Source organism: Canis lupus, chromosome 17, assembly GCF_011100685.1.
Source record: "Canis lupus familiaris isolate Mischka breed German Shepherd chromosome 17, alternate assembly UU_Cfam_GSD_1.0, whole genome shotgun sequence".
Classification (NCBI taxonomy): domain Eukaryota; kingdom Metazoa; phylum Chordata; class Mammalia; order Carnivora; family Canidae; genus Canis; species Canis lupus.
The window spans coordinates 22,224,241-22,245,480 of record NC_049238.1 but is presented as its reverse complement, the minus strand read 5'-3'; the positions used below and the strand labels follow the sequence as shown (position 1 = coordinate 22,245,480).

Here is a 21,240-nt window from a genome sequence, read left to right as displayed (position 1 = left end):
TGCGGTATTTTCCTTATGTTGGACATTACTTAGTTCTTCAGGATAGTATTAAGATATCAGCAACATAATACTGACCACATACTGCTGCAAAAGTATCTACATTGACCTTACCTAGGAATCTTAGAATTCAGCCATTCAAACAGGGAAAATGCTTAATTGAATATAGGAACCTGGCTTCTAGTCCTGTTCTTCCCTAACATTATGCATGGCTTGGGGTTAGGTACTCAGCCACAACCTACCCCTGTAATACAGGGAATTTTCTGAGATTCTCAATCTCAGATCCACACACCTCCCTTTGCCTCCTACTCTGCAAAGTCTTAGAATCAAATGTGGGCATTGGGGGAACTTGCACAGGAAAAAAGTGTATCTTTCACATTCACTACCTTTAACTTAAATTTAGTGTTTCCTCCAATTATGAACGTAGGCAACAATCTACAGCAGTATTAGCAGTATCTTGACTTTGTTATCAAAAGAAATCACAGATGCTTCTAATCACACTGCAGGTGTTGCCCATATCTTAAAATATTCTTTATGCTCATCACTATCTCAAAGTTACAAGGGTTATTAGATGTGCCACTGGATATTGTTATTCAAGGTGTCATCAAAGAAGCCCATATCTCATATCATATGTTTTTAACCATATGATTAAATCATTTTTAACAATTTGGTAATAGTATTTTAATAGAATTGGCTTCCTTTGTAGCATTATATATTTTACTTTATGCATTTTAAAACACTGTTCAAAGAATGGTTCTAGAGGGTTTCCCAAAGGAGTCTTTGGCACAAGAACATTAGAAGTCCCTGTATTAGATAATCCCAAACCATTCATTCTAGTGCTAAGAATTCTATTCAGAACTGACACAGAGAATCAATGACTCATATTTTAAATGCAGTAATTAAAAGCACTTTGAAATCAAAGTGATAAACAAATGTCAGACCTTGTCTTCTATAGGCCCATGAGTGAAGTGATGTTTTTAATAACTTCACTCCATATTTTCTTCACATCTCTTCTTTTCTAAGGAAAGATTCTCAAGATTCATGAGTCCTGACTTATTTGGCTTCTGATTTGAACAAATCAGTTGTAAAAAAAAAAAAATGCTTAAGACAAATGGGGAAATGTGAACACAGACTGGCTATTAGATGATATTAAATAATACTACAATTTGTTACTGTATTGTAATGTTCTAATAATGTTTTGGATACATATTTTTAAAAGATCTTTATATATTAGAGATACATATTGAGTATCTATAAGTGAAATATTTCACATTTGCTTCAAAATATTCCAGAAAAATTTAAAAATTAAACTAAAAAGGAGAAAGGGATTGATGAAACAAGGTAGACAAAGCTGCAACATGGGTGATGGACACACGGGGGTTTATCTACTTTTGTGTTTGTTTGACATTTTTATAATGAAAAGTTTTTTTTTTTTTTTGCTTAAAAATTAAAAAAAAATTTAAATTCAGTTTAACTAACATATAGTATATTATTAGTTTCAGGGGTAGAATTTAGTGATTCATCAGTTGCATATAACTCCCAGTGCTCATTATATCAAGTGCCGTCCTTAATGCCCATCACCCAGTTACCCCTCTCCCTCACGTAACCCCCTCCAGCGACCCTCAGTTTGTTTCCTAGAGGTAAGAATCTTAACGGTTTGCCTCCCTCTCTATTTTCCTATTTTATTTTTCCTTCCCGCCTCTATGTTCATCTGTTTTGCTTCTTAAATTCTACAATCATCTGGTATTTGTTTTTCTCTGATTGACTTAGTTTGCTTATTAGCATAATACTCTCTGGTTCCATCCATGTCATAGCAAATGGCAAGATTTCATTCTTTTTGATGAGTTTTATTCCCTTGTGTATATGTGTGTGTGTGTGTGTGTGTGTGTGTATATATATATGCATATTATATGTATACTGTATATGTATTCCCCATATATATGTATACTGCATCTTCTTTATCCATCTGTCGATGGACATCTGGACTCTTTCCATATTTTAGCTATTGTGGACATTGCTGCTATAAACAATGGGATGCATGTACTCCTTTGGATCATATTTTTGTGTCCTTTGGATAAATACCTAGTAGTGCAACTGCTGGGTGGTAGGGTAGTTCTATTTTCAACTTTTTGAGAAACCTCCATACTGTTAAAAAAAAAAGTGTTTTCTTTCTTTCTTTTTTTTTTTTTTTTTTTCTTTTAAGTGTTTTCTAAAAAAAGATTCATAGGCCATTAGGATAAATCCAGGTCACAGAAATGTTAGGTTTACATTCCATTTTAGAAAAAAATAATCAAAATCATGTAAAGGGGTATGCAGCTTGCCAAGTTCTTACCACTCCTTCTTGTCTTAGAACCTGGGCTACTCTCACACCTACATTGTCTATTTGACTCCAATTTTGCAGGCTTTGCAACTGCAGGACTTTGTATAATGAGCCATCATAACTGACCACACGCACTATGTCTAAACACATTAAATTTAGTTTTAGATAATCAATAGGTGGCTAATTCTTTGATTAATCCATTAGGTTTAGCTTTTTATGGCCACAGAGTGAAACTCTACTCAAGCTGGTATCTTTTGAGCTGCTAGGCAGAGGTTTACAGCTGGAAAGCCTATCATTACTAAGGAGGAGCAACACCAGCTTCATGCCTTGCTGCCTTCAGATCAATATTGTCATTGGTGAGATGTCCATTCATGTGTCTGAGAAATGAGACAGTCTACACATATCTCCCAGAGCCTGGGTGAACACTTTGGTTCCTAGAGCTTACAGGTTCTCTGGGAAGCTCCAAGGGCTTTCAAAACTCATTGGGGGTACTGCCAACCAATTATCTGAAATAGTATAGTAATGCAGTTTAGCACACGGATTCTGGAATCAGTTCCTGGATTTTAAATCCTAGCTCTGTCACAATTCTGTTGCCACACTTCTATCATTTGTTAAATGAAGTAACATTAGTAATTATCCTCAGAAGAATATTATGAGGCTTGAACAACACAATACTGTATATGCAAAATACAAGAGCATTACTAGAACCATACTAGAGCAATACTAGAGCATTGTATATGCTCAACACACATTAACTATTTTTACTATTCCTATTATTTTTAACAACAGCAGAAGTTCTGCACCAAAATAATGCCCCTGTTTCCACCAATGTCAATAATACTTTAAAGTTGATTTTAAGAAAAGGGTATAATGAACTGGATCAATATTATAAAAGTTATTCTTTGTAAACAGCTTCCTTTGTTTCATTGACTTAGATGCCTTCTTGGATTTCAATGTGTTAATTTCAAAGCAGCTGCATACATTAAGTCAAAATCACCACATTTTAATGCCCTTTCTTTGATCAGATAAACTCACTTTAGCAATTACTTTGATCCAGTAATTACAATGGAAAGGAAACACACAATATATATGAGAGGGTACAAGGAAAGAAATGACCACATGGTGCATCTGATTTACAACCTCCTTCCTTACAAGAAATCCTTTAAGGTCATTAAAAAGGTGTCACATAAATCCAAGGTATCAGAATGAAAAGAATATTCCCAAGAATATTATGAAGATTAATGACATAAATTCTCAAACCAGTGTCAGAAACTGCAGAGAAAGGCTTTCTAGAAGTAGACTGTAAAGATAAAACAGGAGTTTCAATTTGAATCAAAATAGTGACAGTGGTCGCTAAAGTTCTAGTGCTATTCGGGTTGTAAACTGTGAACAGGGTGTGCTTGTGTATGTAATCAAAAGACGAAAACCACTTTACCTAGCAGAGCTAACCACTTTCAAGGAAGTCCAGGATAAAAATTAACCAAAATGTTTAAAGTATTTAAAGGACCAACAGTTCTCATAATCAAAGCAAAAAGGCATTTTATTTTAGAAAGTGGATTTTCTTTTATCTTTTTCCATATTCTTTTATCTCTTTGAAGAATAAAGAGAGCTGATTAGTTTCACTTTTTATGCACAATCGATTTTAGTTCTTGCTGCTTTGATAGCTATTATTCATACTAGAAATGATAAAAATTAAGTCACAAATCTTTATATATGCTTTATCTGAAGTAATCATACTAATTCTAAAATAATATTACACTTTTCATAGATTTGCGCTTTTTAAATTTAATTTTATTTTTATTTTATGATAGTCACAGAGAGAGAGAGAGAGGCAGACACAGGCAGAGGGAGAAGGAGGCTCCATGCACCGGGAGCCCGATGTGGGATTCGATCCCGGGTCTCCAGGATCGCGCCCTGGGCCAAAGGCAGGCGCCAAACCGCTGCTCCACCCAGGGACCCCATAGATTTGCTTTGAAATGAATTCTAATACATAACATTGTGGTTCCTGATTTTAACCACTTTAATGATTCTGATTTGTTCCTCAAATCTATTTATTTATAGAAAAATGTGATTTGTATCCAAAAACCTAAGCAAGTTCTGAAAAGCCTCACAATTTTGGTTTTACTGATTTATCTAGTAGCCATCATGCTTGTCACTGCTACATACTCTACAAGACTTTGTTTCAGTGGCAAGGAGATGAGTCCACTCCATTCTATTTAGGACTGGTCTTCCCTGACCAAGGACACCTCCCTTTTGTCTCTTTTGTAGACTCCTGCTTTGTTCTGTTACAGAGGTGTCAGCATTTGAAATGTGCCTATTTGATAGTTTACTTCTTTATTGTCTTTCTCATTAGATTCCATTAGAGAGGATCTCTCTTTTCCTACATCTCTCTCTTATATATAAAACATATGAAGCTCTCTCTCTGCCCTTGGTCTCTTTGTGTCTGGCATATAGGAGGCAAGCTCACAAACGATTTCTTTTAAAAAATGCATACCACTGTAATTCACCATTATCTGGTCTCCTTTCTCATCAACTAGACCTGGGGCTGCAAACTTTTTTGGTACAGGGTCAAGGAGTCAGTATTTTAGGCTTTACCATCCTTGTCTTCTGTTCTTCCTCCCCTCACTCCCAACGATTTTTTTTTAAAGATTTATTTATTCATGAAAGACACACACACACACACACACACACACACACACACACAGAAAGAGAGAGAGAGAGAGAGAGAGAAGCAGAGGGAGAAGCAGGCTCTATGCAGGGAGCCTGATGTGGGACTCGATCCCGGGACTCCAGGATCATGCCCTGGGCCGAAGCCAGGTGCTAAACCGTTGAGCGACCCAGGGATTCCCCACCAACAACCTTTTAAAAACCCAGAAACCACTTTTAGCTTGAGGGCCATATGAAAAGACGCTGAGGGTGGGCTTTGGCCTGCACTGTGTAGTTCACCAACTCTTCTGCCAGGCTCTGAATGTCTTAAGGTCAAGGCTGAATTATTTACTTATATCCCCTGGGACCTTTCATTGTACTAAGCACAGAGAGGTTCTCAATAAAACTAGAACTCAGTTGAATTGGGTTAAAGTGACTGGGTTAGGGGTAGAGAGGTTAAAAAATTAAATGGAACAGCCCAAATGGTCAGATTTAAAATAATAGGTATTTTACCAAGGAGACATGGCCTCTGGTGCAGGCTGGATGACTCAAAGGGTCACTTACCAAGGATTTATGGGTAATGGGAAAAGACAACCTGTCATACAAACACACACTCTCTCACTTGCCTTAGGAGTCACAGATCTCAATACCGTCTACTTTTTTTTTTTTTTTAATACCGTCTACTTCTAAGCAATCCTGCTACCACAGGCAGCTGCCTCCTCTTGTACCTACTTATAGCACAGCTGACTGGGACCATGAAGAGCTGACACTTCTCCCAGTGGTTGCTTTTGTTCTGTGTTACCATGCTTGGCTGTCTGGTTCTCTTGTCACCCAGCATTCCGAAAATGTTCTGGCTTAAAGATAACATCTACCCCTAGAGTTTGGCAAATATGGAATTACCTCTATAACCACTACAAACAGTTCTTAGATAATGGCCAGGAAACCTTCCTGAAAACAGTTTTGTACGGGAACACTCTGATCCTTGCATGATCCCAAGTCTTGCAGTATACTGATAATGAAGGAAAGAAAAAAAAGAGGAATAAATGGATGAAAACTCCACGGCCATGATCATGGCCACATCTCCACTCCTGAAACCATCAGAATGTTGGAGGTTGCAGTGTCTTGTGAGACATCCCAGAATACGTACAATGTTTTCCAGGGGGGCATTTTTGCTTCTGCACACTCTAGCAAAGTGTGAGGTCAGAGTCATCTGCCTCAAGAGAGGAGTGCCTCTTTTCTCTAGCATCCAAAATGCTCAGAATTATTACCAGGACCTGCTCTAGTGACAGTCTTCTTCCTAGTCCTGGGGAAGGGGTAGAAAGAAAGGAGGGTAGGGAAGTGATCTGGTGTCCTGCCAGGTGTTCACTCTCCATGGAGCAGCAGAGCCAGCCACAGAAGACTAGCAACATCTCTAGGCATCTCCTTCCTTCCTCATGTTCTTGAGAACTCAGAATAATTCACAGCAGTGTTCTATCACTAACTCTCTGCCACCCCATATTCACTCCCCCATCTTGATGGAAAGAAAAAAGGGAACAAGTGGTCCCTTGGATGTTGTGACCAAGTAAGCAGATAATTTCCAAAGGAAAGTATCAGATGCTTAACTGCATGATGAAATAAAACATGTTATCCAACCAAGCTTCACTCTGATGGAGCAAGTCCTATTGTTTTAGATATAAGAAGCAATCGGGTGGGACTCATTTATTTAAGGACAGGCTGTGTATTAGTGATGGAGCAGGAAACAGCATCAAGTCCCCTGATTCACAGACAAAGTCATATCTGCCAAAGAGCCATGCGTGTAAGCAGTGATGTTGAGAGGCAAGGTATAAGCAGCCTGGGGAAGGAGAGAATAAGAGCCTGAGGAAACACTCTGAAAAAAAGTAAATTAACCAAATCCCCAAGTCCTTGTAATCGTTCCAAAGAGTGCCCATGGGTTTGATGTTTCTGGAGAAGGCAACCAAAACTAAGTGAAAATATGACTTTGGGACTACATGTTACATGTTTGACTTAGAAAAGCTAAGATGGATGGGCAGCCCCGGTGGCTTAGCGGTTTAGTGCCGCCTTCAGCCTGGGGTGTGATCCTGGAGACCCAGGATTGAGGCCCTCGTCGGGCTCAATGCATGAAGCCTGCTTCTCCCTCTGCCTGTGTCTCTGCCTCTCTCTCTCTCTCTCTCTCTGTGTGTCTCTCATGAATAAATAAATAAAATCTTAAAAAAAAAAAAAAAAAGAAAAGCTAAGATGGGAAAGTAGAGAAGGGGCTGTAAGAGATACTGGACAAATGGTACCAGGGGAAACAGTCTTCGGGAAAAAGAACTCCCAGAGGAACAGGATATTGCTACAACACCAAAGGCATTGGTAAGGGAGGGCAGTGCTCCTTCATCCCTGTGCATCATTCTTGTGCACCACCACCAGAAGAGTGACTCTTAAGTTGCATGTGAATTGGGGATCCCTGGGTGGCTCAGCGGTTTGGCGCCTGCCTTTGGCCCAGGGTGTGATCCTGGAATCCCGGGATTGAGTCTCGCATAGGGCTCCATGTATGGGGCCTGCTTCTCCCTCTGCCTGTGTCTCCACTTCTCTCTCTGTGTCTCTCATGAATAAATTTTTTTTTTTTTAAAGTTGCACATGGAAGACACAGGTGAGAATGAGCAATGCCAAGGATAGCTTTTTCCCCTTCTCTCTGATATGATCTGACATCAAGATTTTTGAAAGTAGAATCATGGCTAGAAAACCAAAGTAAATTTCATTTAAAGAGTTGAGGTCTCATGCCACTTTAGTTGAGCATTCCTCTAATTTAATGTTTGCAATTGTCCCTCCTTCTGTGTCCTTCTCTCAGAGCCACTGGGTGAGGCTTCTGTTGCCACTGCCATTTGACACAGGGTACAGGCCCCTCTTGATGAACTGGGCCAGGGGATTCACACCTACTGGATCAACCAGGCAACTGTCCAGGGTGGTGACAGACCCACGATGTGATCAGGATCTGGGGGCGAGTTACCAGGCTAGAGGCAGAATTACTGGTGTGTAAAGTGAACATGGCAAATAGGAAATGAGATCTCACAAAGGAATTAAGGCTCTGAATGAAAAAACAAAAGAGCAACACATAAGGTGAGAACCAAAAGTGGTGGCTGGAAGTACCAGTAGGGCCACAGATGATGACAGGCAGAGAAGAGACTGCTAGGAGACCTTGACCGTGAGGCTCCCTCTTCTGCGTGGCCTTGTATGATGGGTTAAGCTCCATATGTAAACGTCTCCAAAGGACTTAACGATCAGATCCCCAGTGTATATATAAGGAAATTAAAGTGGAGAGAAGTGATTTGAACAATATCACATAACTAGTTGGAGGAACACCCAAATTAAAGTCTTACTTCTCCAATTTTTTAAAAATCTGTGCACATAATTAATACTCAGCAATATGCTTGTATTCTTCAGATGCATTTGAAGAGATGGTCCCAGTACATAACTCACTACAGAGCAGAAGCTCAATAAGAAGCACATGTAGCAAGGTGTTTATCATTAGGAAACACCTTATAAAGATGGCCAACTCTCAGTTTTCTCTGTGCAGATTATACCGTGGTATTAGAGGCTTTCTTCCCTCACTGTTGGTGTGAGATGGGGTAAGACAAATGAATTTAAGAACCATTTTTTTAGCCTAAGCAAATCACAACCAAGAATGTCAGTCTGCTGGGGAAACAAAACCCCCAAGCCAATGCCTTTATGCTGTCCCATGGCATGGCTCAACAGAGCCAAAGCTCCTCTTCCTGGAATAGTTTATTAAGGGTCTAGGGTAGTTCTAGCCACTAAGTGAAGCCAACTCAAGTTCACTGCTTTTCTGAAACTTGACTTGGGAGAGCTGGAACTTCTGTGTCTTTGGCTTGAAGACTAGGCATCAAATTACTAAATTTGCACATCAAATTACTAAAGAATAAAGGTCTTGGTTGACTTGCAACTGGAACCTGGTACTATGGGTCAATGATTCTTACATAACAAAGAATTAAACAAAAGAGGCTCCAAATTATCCATTAAGAGAAAGCTGGACCAGGGGGGCCTAGGTGGCACAGTTGGTTAAGCAGCCGACTCTTGGTTTCAGCTCAAGTTGTGATCTCAGGGTCCTGAGATCAAGCCCCGCATCAGGCTCTACGCTTAATGCAGAGTCTGCTTGGGACTCTCTCTCTTTCTGCCCCCCACCTCATCACAAATAAATAAATTAGTTTAAAAAAGAGAGGGAGAAAGCTGGATTAAAGTTTTTTGAGTCATTGATTAATGTAACAGAACAAGCATTTAAATATGCCTATCTGTGGAATAAAACTAAAAAGTGATGATGGGAATACATTCAAACTTGTCTCATCTTTTACATATTATATTATCAAAGTTGTACTATTTTCATTTAACGATGATAGCCATATGATCAAAGCAAATATGTTTTGAATAATCCTGAAAGTTTTGGAATCTCATGCTGGAAAGATGCTTTGAAATAAGAATCTGGAACCCTGGACACAGGGCAGGGTTTCTTAAACTCAGCACTACTGACATTTTGTACTTGATGATTTTGCTGTTGTTGGGGTACTGTCCTGCAACACATCTGCCCTCTACCCACTAAATGCCAGAAGAACAATCCCCACTTCTGTCCTGCCCAATCATGACAATCAAAAATGTCTTCAGACACTGTCAAACATCTGCCGAGGGGCAAATTATACCTGGTTGAGAACCCTTGCTCTAGAGATATTTTCTCTTTAAGATCATGTGGTAAATATACTAAAGTAAAAGGAACCACATCAAGATGCTAAAGGTTTTCACGGTCATTATTACATATGGTTTAGTATATTTGCAAATGTATGCTGGCATGCTCACAGCAAAAGTGTACTCACTGTGTACAAGAAAACAGAAATCTTTCCACATCAGCAGCAGAGTGAGTTTTGTAAAGCCTTCTGCATCATATTCCACGACACCTCTAAGTGATAAAAAACATACACACACAAAGAAAGAAACCCTCATAAAAAAAGGGCATAAAAGAGATGGAACCAAGTAAAGAATACATTCATAAAATCATGGTGATTGAATCTGAGATGCATTTAAGGTTAAGTGAATGTTATCATAGGAAGGATGTGGGGTTTGGAATGACAGTATCTACGTTTAAGTTACAGTTTTACATTTACTATTGTGACTTCAGGCAAATCACTTAACCTCTGGAGCCTCAGTTTCCTCATCTGTAAAACAAATATAATAATATTTTCAAGCTTCATTACAAGATTGTGAAAAACAAGTAAGATAAAGCATAAAATGCCATGCAAATGCTGGTTACTAGTTATGAGTAAAAGGACAAATGAAGCCATAAGGTCAGCAATGACACTACTGTCTGTGTGATGATGAGTCTTACTTTCATTTAAGCACTAAGCAGTAATGAGCAATGACAACGTTACTTAGTTTAGGAGTCTCTATTATTTTCTTCTAAAGCACTTGGAATCCTTTCATTTGCGTCCCCTCTCCTCCCCACCAGGCTCAAGACAAGAGCCACATTAGCTGGGTAGGCGCTGGTTCAGATGGGAGACGCACAGGGTACGTGTCATGCTTTGAAGAGAATAGCCCAGGACCATGGAAGGGCCTGGGTGAAATCCTAATAGGCTCGCCTTTCCCATTTTCCACCAGAGCTTCCACCTGGGAGACATCACCATAACATGATGATGCTAGCCACACACGACGACAGACAGAATCATCTCTGTCATCCACACAAGGAGGCATCTGCTATCTCCCTGGCAGAGTCCAGAGCATCAGACCGTCAGTATTGATGGTCTCTCACTTCAAGTAGGAACAGAGAACTCACCGTAAATGTAAAGGAACTAAGACTCAAAAGGCTGAGTGATTTACTCAAAGACTATTGGTGTAGCATTCAGATCTTTGACTTAGGTCAACAATTTCATTCACCAGTTTAAATTTTTTTTCATGAATTTGTAATCAACGCAGTATGTTACAACACTGCTATCTAAGCTTTTCAGATCCTGCATGCTGTAAGTAAAAAGAAGCATAGAATCCTTTTCATTATGCATACAGTATAGCAATATAATAAGAATGTGACTTCAGGCAAATCACTTAATTTATACTGAATCGCATATATGATTTAGTAGTTGCATACAGGTACTACTATATTACTGTATTATATGCATAAGACATAGACAAAATGTATGTTAAAAAAGGATTCCTATTTTGGCTTTTTAAAAAAGATTTTATTAATTTGAGAGAGAGAGAGCGCATGCATGAGCTGGGGGAAGGGGCGGAGGGAGAGGGAGTCCGACAACATGGAGCTGGATCCCGGAACTTGAGATCATGACCTGAGCAGAAGGCAGATACTTAATGGACTGAGCCACCCAGGTGCCCCAAGAATGAGATTTTTTAAAAGATATAAATGCGGTTTTCATATTTTTCTTTTGTGCTAATGGAGTGAGGGGAGACACACATTCTCAGGTGTGTGCACCCTACTTGGGAGGTTGCTGTCCTAGGTCCTTCATTTTTAATTATATATACTAAAAATAATCTTCCTCAAAAATTAGAAGACCAATAGTGTCATTTATTAACCACTTTGTTTCATAAGTACTTTCTCAAAATGTTCATAAAGCTGAAAAAATCCTAAGTATTAAAGACTCATGGCAAGTGACAGTCACACTGTTTAAGATATTGACAGTTCTATTTTGGAGGCATAAAAAATTCCACTATGGATAATGAGAAAATTTCTTAAAATTGTTTTTAAGGAGTTAGAAATTTTGCCCATAATTACACCATGGTTTACAAAATTATATCCCAGGAAATGGCTAACCTTATTCTTGATTTCATCTGCTCCTCCCTATTCCCACTTTTTTTGGCCTTAATTTATTCATTTCCTTATTTAAATTTTTAATTTTGTGTTACTATATATATCTTTCTATATTTATAAGCCTTCTCCGGAATAAGGTGGGATATAAACAGACCACTAACACCCTTAGTGCTCAGTCCCCATGAATGGGTAGAAGGTCCCCCACCTTTTGAAGACGACTATGGGGAAAACATGTTCCCTCTGCCACTGGGCTAAGCTCTAAGCAGAAGCTCAATAAGGCCTCTGATGTCATTTAAGGAACCTGAGCCACGGAAGAGGTGACCCCTATACCTGCAGTCCCATGCCTCCTCGTCCCTCTCTGTGCCTTCTTCCAATTCCTAATCCCAAGTGAGAGTCGTTGCTTTTGGGTCTAATGCAGGATTTCCTGCCTAGATTCGGGTGGCAAGCTGTGAGCAGGAGTCCTGTGTCAGAACACCTGAGTCTTGAGAACCAGGGCTCCCACCCTGGCTCTATCTCTTGTAGGTGGGTGACTTCCCTCAGTTTACAAGGCTTCTTAAAGTTTCAGGGCACTCTTCATTCACTTGTGCCTATAAAGCCCACCTGGCTCACTTGGGACTCCTAGGAGCAGATGGAGGTGAAAGTGCTAGGCATGTGTAAAGAGCTCTAGAACAAACAGGTAGTGCTGCCTTTGTTACTGCTGGGCTTACAGCATGACGCTGCTCCAAGGAAGATATTTGTTTCTATTCTTTAGCAAAGAATCCTAAAAGTGATCTTCCTGGGAGCTTTTGTGTATGCAACATACCAGAAAGAGTCAAAATGGTACTGAAAAGCTAGCATACATAAGCACAGACTGTTATGTTCTTAATCAAGCTCTCACATCAGGGTCATGGGGATGTGAGGCCATGGCTGGTAGATGGTGTAAACATGGAGAAACTTACGTGCCAAAGTGGCTGAGGAAAGCAGCGATATATTCCCTTCTTTTGTGGTACCCTTGAATCACATACTGCACCTGGAACATGAACACAAAGCTGAGGAGTCAGAAATTTCCAAATGCTTTCTGACAAAACACTTACAAAGACTCAGAGAAATAGAAAGAATGGCAAATGAATCCCCACATTCCCGTCACCCATATTCAACAACTGTGAACATCTTGTCTAGTTGCTTCATCCAGCCACCTACCTCCTGATCAAGCTATTGGTCTATCTTTGCTGAAACAAGTCAAAGGAAACTTGAGACGCCATGACTGCTTGCCCTTAGATATGTAAGCACGTACTCCCGAGAAACAAGACATTTTCCTCCAGAGCCACAGTGTCATGATCACACCCAACAAATTTAGCAATCATTTTTTGGACTTTGTCTAGTGTCCTGTGCATTTTCATAATTTCCCAGCTGTCTCCAAAATATTCTTTTAAAAGGAAGGGTATAATTGAGGGTATAACTAAGGATCAGGCACTTAATCTAGAAAGTCTTTTAGTATAGAATAAAAGTACCTCTTGGGGTGTGTACACGTGTGTGTGTGTGTGTGTGTGTGTGTGTGTGTGTGTGTGATATTGCACATACATATATGATATTGACTTTTCAAAAAGGTTGGCCTAGCTGTCTTGCAGAATATTCTGCATTCTAGACCCTCTGGTCATCTCCTTCCTTTTCCCTCTACTCCCTATATTTCCTATAAATTGGAAGTTAGACTAAAGGTGTAATTAGATTCAGGTTAAATATTTTGGGCAAGAAAACTTCATAGATGATAGTGGGCTTGATCACTGGTTAAGGTGACGACAGCAGGACTACCCCCACTGTAAAGGGAGGTATCCCCTTTGCTGCCAGGAGCAGCCTGTGGGCATATTACTCAAAGCATGTGAAGACCTAGTCCCCTTCTTAACCTTTCACCTCATAATTTTAGTATCCACTGGATATCCTTGTCTGAATCAATTATTTCATTAAGAGCCAAAAAACTGATTTTTTTGAATTCTATCACTTCTTGTGCATTTATCAGCTGGAATTATCTGTAAAGAAGAGTATCCTCTCATCAAATGGGGGCTATTTTATCCTGAACTACAGCTCCCGTTGAAAAGGCAGGACAATGCTCAATTCTTTCTTTTTAAATTCCTAATATCCAAAAAAGGAGTGTTAAATAGGGGATTTTATTTTGCCTTTTTATATTTCCTTGTTATCACCAAATGACAGTTTTTATTAAAAATTTGTGAACATATTAAGCTGGACATCTGAAAGTCATATACTCATCAGCTACTAACACAAAAATACATTCCTCATAATGTCCTCATAATGGCTCAAAGAAATAGGGGAGAAAGAGGCCCCCCAAATTGTTTATATTGGCTGTAGCCACAATGAGTTTCCATGGCTAACAAAAGCTTGAGATAAAGTGCTTGAAATAACCTTGACACAATTGGTAGTGATAGCCATTTTGTACCCTTTAAAAGTAAAACAATTCTATTTATATAATAGGGGTTTATGTCAATTTATAAAAACAGTGCTTACTTTGCAGGCTTAATGCAGGATCAGAAATGTTATTTTGGGAAAAGAAAAACAGATGATAAGTTTGCTTAAGTGGCTTTGTTTAAAAAGGGATGAAAACAGTTCTGTGTACTTGATTTTAAAAACAGAAAACCATTTTAACAGAAACCCACAACAAAACTGGCTACAAAGATAGATTCCAATGTAATTATGGAAATTCATTTGAAGAGATTGTTTCTAAAAGCAGCCCATACTGTCCTCGTTTGTAGCAAGCATAAGAACATCAATTTTAAAAGACAAGTAAAATTAATGAAAGGGAACCAGATAAGAAAAACAGACTGATTCTTATATTTCTGGGAAAATGGTAACATAATTTTTTTTGAGGAAAATGTATGACTAGAAATTAATCTCAATTGGAGAGCTTTAAAAAAGGCTTTTCTTCTCAGTTCTGGAAGACCAAATTTGCATGTTTCTCTATAATACTGGGACACAGATTTGAAGGCAGTGCAAAGTCCCACAATGTAAATAAGAATTCTCTCCTCCGATCAGTTTTGAAGGAGGGCAGAGGCTGGGGGAATTTGGTCCAATGAGAAGCAACACTCCAAGAGAGTGAGATGCCCTGGAATCTGTGCCAAGCCCACAGACTGCACAGTTGCCAGATTTTAGTTTCTCTGACATTTAAAAAAATAATACTGAAGCCTTTGAAATATTATTGTACTTTAAAAATATTTCCTATATAGAGATGAGCTATCTTTTGAAAGAAAGAGACAAACAAAAGATTTATTTTCCAAGCCATGTGAATAAGTCAATAGGAGCGTAGAAAACAGTAGTTTGGGAATAAAGCAAACTGAGTCAGTCAATGTGGGAGAAGAAAGTCAGTATTGCTTGTAGATGAACATCTCCAGGTTTTAGCTAAAAACACTACATGGATATTAACATGTATATACTTATACTTTTTAGAAATATCTGACAATAGCCATTAATGTAAACTCTGCTACTTGAGAATGTAATGACTCATTCATGAAGCTAAGAGAAAGCTTTAGATAACCTGACGTGCCTGCCTACTGGACCAGCTGACCTGGAAAGCTTGCCCCTAGTAGAGCCGGACTCTGGCAAACTGCTCCTAGAGGTGACATGGAGAATCAAGAGCTGACTAGTAAAAAGTGAGGCATAGAAAAGCAGAAAGAGGTAAAGGCAGCTCAGGTGAATTACCTTGATGCTAACTAGTGGCAAACACACACACACACACACACACACACACACACACACACACACACACATCCCCACACACCCACGGGTGCATGCACCAGATAACTGGGATATGGAGGAGTTCAAAGGTGCAAGATCTAGCAAAAAACTTAGGACATAAAGGAAATTTAAGAAGAGGTAGCAGTTTAAAGGATGAAGGTTAAGATTGGAACAGGAAGTCAGAATCCTTAGAAAAGGAAGAAGGGGTGTAAAGAACTAGGAGAGAAATGGATGAACTGTAGTTCGAAGGAGGAAAGGCCAGCGCAGGTGAAAGCTGGAGCTGAGGGCGCCCTCACAGCACAACGCCGGGACGGGGCTATGCCGGAGGGAAGAGCCTCGCAACCGGAGAGGCAGGAGACTTGCTTCTTTACCTTGTTGGTGAGTAGGTGGCATACTTGAGGCACATAATCAATGAGACATCCTCCTCCTGGAAAAGCTGGGATATGAAGAGCTGAGGAGCCTCCAAGTGCGCTGAAAGGACAAGAGTACAAGGGACACTTCTCTTAGGGCTCCAGCAATGTAGGAAGTGACACCCCCAAACAGATTCGGTTTCACTTCTCAAGGTCTGCCCACCAACCGCTTGGATGAATGAGGATGGGAAAATGGGCTTCACTTTATGGTTACCTTTCTTTATGTTAATCTGTTCTGTTAAATCAGAATGTTCACATTACCCATGACTACATGACAGGACGAATTAGCACACCCTGAATGGTGTGGATTGTAAATGCCCTATTTAATGCCAATGGGCTGGACCTATGATGGAGACACATGTTTTCATATTCTCCATTCTGTGCCCTCCTATGCTGGGCAAGGAGGAGTCAGTCATTCCTTAAACCTGTACACTGAGCTGAACTGAATTCCTGCAGCTGGGCTGCCGGGGACAGCTTCCTCACATTTAGTGTGAGGCTGGTGGACTAGGACCAGGCTGCAGACTCCAGGCTGGACCCGGCCCAGGCAGCTGATACAAACAAGCTCAGAGAACTGCAGAGTTTCTGCACAGTGGGGAGGGCTATCCACTGCTCGACTCCGGCTGACCTCTGCCTCCACCCTACGCAAACACAAGCCTGGTCTCAGTGGACCCTTATTTTTCACGTGAAGCCAGAAAGCCAGATGATTTAATGTCTCAAGTTTTAAATGGTGGCAGTTAACCAAACATCTTCTGAAACACTGTGCTGCCCGGTCCCGTGTCTCTGGGCCAATATGGGTAGGAAGACAGCAACTGTTCCAAGTCAACACTGACATTCAATCCATCTAAACAAGAAGGTGCAGTCAAAAATCATCGATCCAAGCACTAAGACACAATGCTGATCCAGAAACAGTTTCCAGGACTTTTGTGGAGATTCCTTTTCAGTCTAAATTAACCAGCATATGATTATTTAAAGAAACTGTTCAGAATCTCACAGTATACATTGCGTATCCCATTCTTATTCTCGATTTCATCTTCTTTTCTACTCTAACTTTTCTTTGGTCCTAATTTGTTTTTCTTATTTGAGTTTTAGTTTAATGTATAGGTTTTTTACTGTAAAACCATCTCTTAAACTACCTCTGTAACATGATGGGTATAAAAAGACCCCTAATATCCATTAATGCTATGATTATTCATTAACCAAATCCCCACAGTTACAAGGCCTTAAATGGAAGCAAAGTGTTTCACAAGAACAATCTAGAAGATCATTCCTAAGCAGTTTAGAGCAGACAGACTTAGCCTAGGGTTTGCAATATAGGACACAATATCAGTACTGAAAGGGTCCCAGACCCAGCCTGTCTCCCTACTGACCACAGATTTCTGAAATTAATTTTTCCAGTAGAAATGATTATTATATTTATTTATGGAATGAAAAAGCCCCAACACATGAATAAAATCCAGGGTGATGTGAGGAAGTCAACATGTGGTGGAAATATTTGCTGTTGACTTTTTCTATTCGGATGAGACCTAAAAAGCACATCTCTGACAACTGAAAAAATTATGAGACAGCATTTGACTAAGTATGACATTAATGAATCATCTACAGTCTGCAACTGCACAGAATCAGCAAGAACATCACTTCCGTTTGCTACTCTCAGAGTAGATACTGGATGAGATTGAGCCTAAACTCCAAAGGAGGCTAGGAAAATTCCTATGACTTCTTGTGAACTGGAGGAAGGGTTTCTGTCCTCTCCTTTGTATGCAAAAATATACAGAGGGCACACTTCTAACCAGAAGGTTCTAATGACTCCATTAGGATAGAAACTGATTAAGAAGAAAATTCTATAGTACAAGAGAAATAAATCCAATATTTATATGCTGACCATACTGGGTGGGGGCGGGGATATCTGTATAAGATAGAACATATCAAGATCCAGGCTTCTCATAGCTTACTTAGAGGAACAATCTTTAGCATAATAAAATTCCAAAAAATAAAATAATTTGGACAGTTTCCTGGAATTGATTATAATGGGCTTTGAACTGTATACAATATTACAGTATAAGTTCTTAATCATTCATCAAATTGAATTTAAAAAAATGAAAATAGTCTGTAGGGAATCCTCTAAACTTGAGACTTTCTCCTCTTCTGAAATATAGTCATTAAACAAAAAATTGCCTATAATGATGAAAAGAAGCAGAGATGTGGAGAAATCCAAAGGCTGGCGGCTTGGCCACCAGGTCCATCTCTGCACTCTGCTTCTGTGACTATCAGGAGCTAAAACACTTGTTGCTAGGTGCTTTCTCATGACCTAATTGAATCCTCCCCACAATTAAGTGAGGTGAGAATTATCACTCAAATTTTACAGGAGAAGGAATGGTGGCAGGAGCAGAAGAAATTTCCTTGGGTTCACACAACGGGGAAATGGTAGAGCCAAGATCTGAACTTGGGGTGGCCTACTGCCAGAGTCCATGCTGTTACTGCTGAATTATGAGCCTCCCTGATTGCAGGGGGATTCTCCTCCAGAAGGGGCTATGAGGATGGGAAGAAACAGGGGGTCTGGCTACCAGCAAGCTGGGTCAGGATTGCAGTGATGCCACAGGGCTTCCAGAAGCACTCACACTGAAGCAGGCCCTGGGATACAGCTTATCTCTTCTTACTGTGCTCCACACGGCAGCAGGGCAAGCGTTCCACTCCATTTTGTTCCTACTCAGCCTCTCCTACTCCAACCTTCACACAAGCACAGCTACTAGACCTCTGACGTGAGGGGCCAATGCCTCTGTCACATCGACTTGTGAATGCCTGAGTTGGTGTTGCGGCGTGAGCCTCAATGTGTGCAGTGCTTCAGATCTATGAAGGATTGCTTTCAATGAGAGTTTATTTTTAAAAGGACACCTACTGCCCCCTTTAACTCAGAAGGTCCTTGGCTAGTGAGGGTACTGAACCTGACTGCCAGCGTCACATACTGATAAGCGCTGCTGATTCACGTATAAATATCCGCCTTGTGGGTAAATATTTAACAGGCCTGTTATAGCCTGAATGTTGCCCTGATCATGCTAAATAAATAAAGTCAAGTGTCATGAAATAAAAAAGCTATTATGTTTTTAAAGGGTGTAGGATGGAGGTCCAGCCTGGTGATCTCTAATTATTTAATATTCATGAATCAAAATCTATTGGGTGGAGCAGGCATAACAGAAAGCTCAGCATCCTGCAGAGATTGCAGGGCTCCCTGGGTGCTTCCCAGGAATGCAGGGCTGGCTGCAGAGAGGATGGGCTGGACTGAGTGGCTCCTGGCAGGGTAGGGTGCAGAAGGGCCGGGGAGGGGGGGGGGTGGTTGGAGGGGCCAGGAAGGGAGAGCAGGGGTGGAAGGGACCACTGCTGTCCATTCCTCTGATCTCCAGATGGGGGAGGGGAGCAACAGAGTAAAAAGTGAAAGTCAACTAGAATGGTGGCTGTGTCTTGGGCTGAAATTGGAAGGACAAAGGGGCGCAGGGGTTGTTTCAATGAGAAAGTACCTTCTGTCTCTTCATGGACTGAAATGAGAAATTAGCTGCTAATTCTTAGACCTGAAACCAAATCTGTGGATATAAATTAGAAGGATGAGGCCAGAGTCTGAGAAGCCTTTCCAACAACGGAGTTAAATATCCCAAAAGGTAGCCAGAAAAACACTTCTAGGTCTGTCTAACTGGGTCTAAAAGTCAAATATAAAAATTGTCTGTGTTCACTGTATTGATGCAATTGTTTTTCATGCAGATATAGCTAATAGAGAGCCCTTTGGGAACCTGGCCCTCTGCAAATTCAGAGCACTTCTAATATTGAAGACTTGGCTACGGTGAAACGGCACAAAGGAAGTATTTTTGAGCATTTTGACATGGAAAAACGCAGGGAGTCAGCTTGTCTGAAGCCCTCACTTGGGACCATGGGGTTTGATTTTAACCCATTATGGAACGGTGACTCCCTCCTCTCTTTGGGGGTTTTACCTTACGGGTCAAATAAAATGAACAAAACATGACTTGGTGCTGGGGAAAACCAGAAGGGCCAGTGATCTTCAGTTATAATTCCTGCTTCCGCCAAGTCTGTTCTGTTTGGTTCTACTCAATTTTCTCATCAGTGCAGTGGCATAACACTACTCTCAAAAAGACCCATCTCCTTCAAGAGATAAATAGAATTACAGTAATATTAAGATAGAACCAAGCACTCTAAGAGAGACTTTAAAATGTCTCCTGCTTGAGTACACCATGGTCAAAGATTATGTCTAGGACCCGTCAGAGACAACTGGATCAGCATTATCATCTTGCTGTGCCTCTGAATAGGATTCTGAGGGACAGGAAGATGACCTGGTTGCCTCTTCCACAGTATGATGCAGGGGAGTGTTGGGGGGTAAAGCACTGTCATGGGGAACCCTCCAGGACGGTGGATGGATGGATGGACACAAATTACCAGGAGGCCCCAGGTTAAGAGACATCCTAAGGGAACTCAATTCAACTCATCTCAACTCAATTCAACAAACACTAACTGTATGCCTAACTCTGTTAAGGACTTCAGCTTCCCATTCTGGATCTGTGACTAGGGCACCACAGCTAATTCCCTTCAAGGTAGAGGAATGCCAGGGCCCTCAAGAATCTGGGGCACTCTATAATGTCAGAGTATGCTTCCTGGTGGCCTGCCAGAAGAGCCATTACAGCAAAACACGAGTCAATGTTATTTATTGAGCATCTGCTTTTGCCAGGCACTCTACTATGCATTTCATTACCTCTCCACCTCATAACAACCCGGCCAAGTAGATCTAATTCACCCAGTTTACAGAAGCAGAAACTGAGGTTCTAAGGATCTAAGTATCTTTCCGAGGTCACCCAGCAAGTAAACTGCAGAGATGGACTCAAAACCCAGTTGTCTTGGTTCCAGAGTCTACATCCTTTTTCATCAGAAATTCTTTCACAGAAAGACAGTGTGAAAAACTGAAAACTCTAACTTCCCTATGTCCTGAAACAGTGGTAGAAGTGGCTGAAATTATCCTCCAAAAATTATATTTTAAAACTCATCACTGTGTCATCTCATTTGTTCTTATCTTAAAATATCATATGTCACAACAAGTTAACTTGTAGGAGAAAGAAAAAAAGTCCTATATAGCTTCTGAAAACCCAGAAGTGCACAGATGGTAGATAAAGGAGAGACTCTGGTTGGTCTGTTTCCCTCAACTGGATTTTCTTTGTGTTAGTAAAGAATTTTCTAGAGCTGCTGTTAGCCGTCGTCTCATTTTATAGATTCAACTTTGAGCCATCTCAAGAGTCTTTTGATACGTCAGTTAGATAAAACCAGGGTCTAATTCTAAATTGAAAATTCTCAATGAGTGTAAC

The 21,240-nt window shown here is 40.3% G+C and overlaps 1 protein-coding gene across 8 annotated transcripts in view; it reads right to left on the bottom strand.

The window, feature by feature from the left end:
- Window positions 1-21,240, bottom strand: part of BABAM2 (BRISC and BRCA1 A complex member 2) — a 406,643-nt gene that overhangs the window by 74,833 nt on the left and 310,570 nt on the right. For 5 of the 8 annotated variants that reach the window (XM_038561133.1, XM_038561135.1, XM_038561134.1 and 2 more), the window contains exons 8-10: window positions 15,851-15,950; window positions 12,698-12,768; window positions 9,823-9,905 (exon numbers count right to left, since the gene is read on the bottom strand). In XM_038561133.1, coding sequence (XP_038417061.1) covers window positions 9,823-9,905; window positions 12,698-12,768; window positions 15,851-15,950 — 254 coding nt within the window. The remainder of the gene's footprint in view (window positions 1-9,822; window positions 9,906-12,697; window positions 12,769-15,850; window positions 15,951-21,240) is intronic. The other 3 variants (XM_038561136.1, XM_038561138.1, XM_038561137.1) reach the window with 1 other exon arrangement.